This window comes from Macrobrachium nipponense, chromosome 1 (genome assembly GCF_015104395.2).
Source record: "Macrobrachium nipponense isolate FS-2020 chromosome 1, ASM1510439v2, whole genome shotgun sequence".
NCBI classification, from domain to species: Eukaryota; Metazoa; Arthropoda; class Malacostraca; order Decapoda; family Palaemonidae; genus Macrobrachium; species Macrobrachium nipponense.
The window spans coordinates 168451019-168453054 of NC_087200.1; the positions used below are offsets into that span (position 1 = coordinate 168451019).

The 2036-nt window shown below is 37.8% G+C and overlaps 2 protein-coding genes across 2 annotated transcripts; both read right to left on the minus strand.

Moving 5' to 3' along the window:
* Positions 1 to 334: 334 nt before the first annotated feature.
* Positions 335 to 730, minus strand: LOC135218991 (uncharacterized). The gene has a single exon (XM_064255429.1). The coding sequence runs from the start codon at positions 728 to 730 to the stop codon at positions 335 to 337; it is 396 nt and encodes a 131-aa protein (XP_064111499.1).
* An 84-nt stretch (positions 731 to 814) lies between these two features.
* On the minus strand, positions 815 to 1489 carry LOC135218992 (craniofacial development protein 2-like). The gene has a single exon (XM_064255430.1). It carries the CDS (start codon positions 1487 to 1489, stop codon positions 815 to 817), a length of 675 nt encoding a protein of 224 aa, XP_064111500.1.
* Between the last annotated feature and the right edge of the window lie 547 nt (positions 1490 to 2036).

The following is a 2036-nucleotide window of genomic DNA, read 5'->3' on the forward strand; positions in this document are numbered from 1 at the left end:
TGACTGGTCTACAATTTGTGTGTCCATCTCCTCTTAGAAATCTTTAATTTTCTTCATTCAATAAGGTCTCAAAATATTCTTCCCATCTTATTATGTCTCTCTCATTTCTCAGTACATTTCCATCCTTATCCTTAATCTGCCTTATGTGTGTTATATCCTTGGTACTCTTATTTCTCGTTTGTGCTAGTTTAAAGATCTTTCCTTGCCCTTCCTTGGTATCTAGCTCTTTGTAAAGCTGATCATATGCTCTATCCTTAGCAATTGCTACAGTTTTCTTTGCTAATTTAATTGCTTCCTTATAGGCCATCCAGTCCTCTTCCATTTGGGTCCCCTCTCACCTTTTCTTTGCTTCTCTCTTTTGCTTTGTTTCATCCTTCACTTCTTCACTGAACCACCACGTTTCCTTATTTTCGAACATCTTGCCACTACCCTCACCCAATATTTCTCGAGCAACCCTCAGTATTATATCCATCGTTCTGTTCCACCATTCATCGACATCTTTAATTTCATGTGTTAGTTCCTCTAAAACCTTTTCTTTAAACTGCCTACAAAGTTCAATCTCTTTCAGCTTAAACCATTTAATCCTTTTTGGCCCCTGCATTTTTTTCTTCCTTATTTGTTCAATTTCCATAACCAAGTCCATCACTACAAAACGATGTTGCACACTCACATGGTCTCCTGGTATGACCTTACAATCTTTTACCTCGCGTAAATTTTTCCTCTTATACATCAAGTAGTCTATCTGGCTGGACCTTCCGCCGCTTTTGTACGTAACTAGATGTTCTTGCCGCTTGGTGAAAAGTGTTCACCAGTATCATATCCTTGGACACAGCAAAATCAACGATTCTCTCACCCTCTGCATTCTTTCATCATAGCCATACCCACCATGTATACAGCTGATCACATGGTTATTCTGACCTACGTGCCCATTCAGATCTCCGCCGACTAGGCATCTTTCATCTGCTGGCACTTTTTCCATTTCTTCCTCTAAGTCCGACCAGAAGCGATCTTTCCCTGCATCTGAGCATCCTATCTGGGGTGCATATACACTAAAGATGTTAACAGTGCAATTTTCAACCATCAGCCAGACCCAGATAATCCTATCATTTCTTTGATCTACTTCAAAGATTTCCTTCTTCATTTCACTTGACAGAATTATTCCAACACCATTTCTGCCTTCTTTATTTGCTCTGCTATAGACTATCTTATACCCCTCCCCAAGTTCCCTCGCTTTGTTACCTTTCCATCTTGTCTCCTGTACACAGAGAATATCTACTCGTCTTGTTTTCATAAGGTCAGCTATTGCCCGCCCTGTTCCTCTCATTGTAACAACATTTAATGTTCCTACTCTTAGTTCTCGAGCTCGCTTCTTTAGCCACACTCGCTCACGATGCGGTAGCCCTTGCATGTCCACAGAGTTAGGGCGATATATCTGTGGGTCACTTCTGGGTGACAACCTAGCCCTATTCTCATTCCTTGTAAGACTCATTTCATAAAAGTTCTGGCATGAGATTTTACAAACGGATGCCCTTCCTGACTCCAACCCTCCCTATTTATCTGGACTTGGGACCGGCACTGAGTTGGGCTGGCTTGCCTTCCCCCCCAGTGGCTAGGTTAAGTTAAAAATTCTATCACTGATGGTCAATAAATGAAACACTGTTGTAAAAAGTATAAATACAAAAAAATCATTTTTAAATTCAACATTTATAAGTGAAATTCACAATCTTAGAGAAATTTACTAAATCTTTGAAACCACATAGAGTTTAATTAATTCTTAAATTACTAAAAAATTATATTTAAATGCAAAATAAATCACATGTTCAATAAAATCAAGTATGTAACACTAAATCATTAAGAAACGCCCAAATTAATCACAATAATTGTGAATGCAAAAATAAGTAAACACAATGTGGAGAAGTACCAACATTAACACTAAAATTTTAAAAACCCACTAAGAAAATGAAAAACACAGAATATATAAAAAAAACACTGCAAACAAATTTAATACAGAAATTCGCAGTGTGCAAAAAAAAGAA

Bases quoted from the DNA above. Each gene is read 5' to 3' on its own strand.
- LOC135218991 (XM_064255429.1), bottom strand. From the start codon at position 730: ATGTATAAGAGGAAAAATTTACGCGAGGTAAAAGATTGTAAGGTCATA.
- LOC135218992 (XM_064255430.1), bottom strand. From the start codon at position 1,489: ATGAGTCTTACAAGGAATGAGAATAGGGCTAGGTTGTCACCCAGAAGT.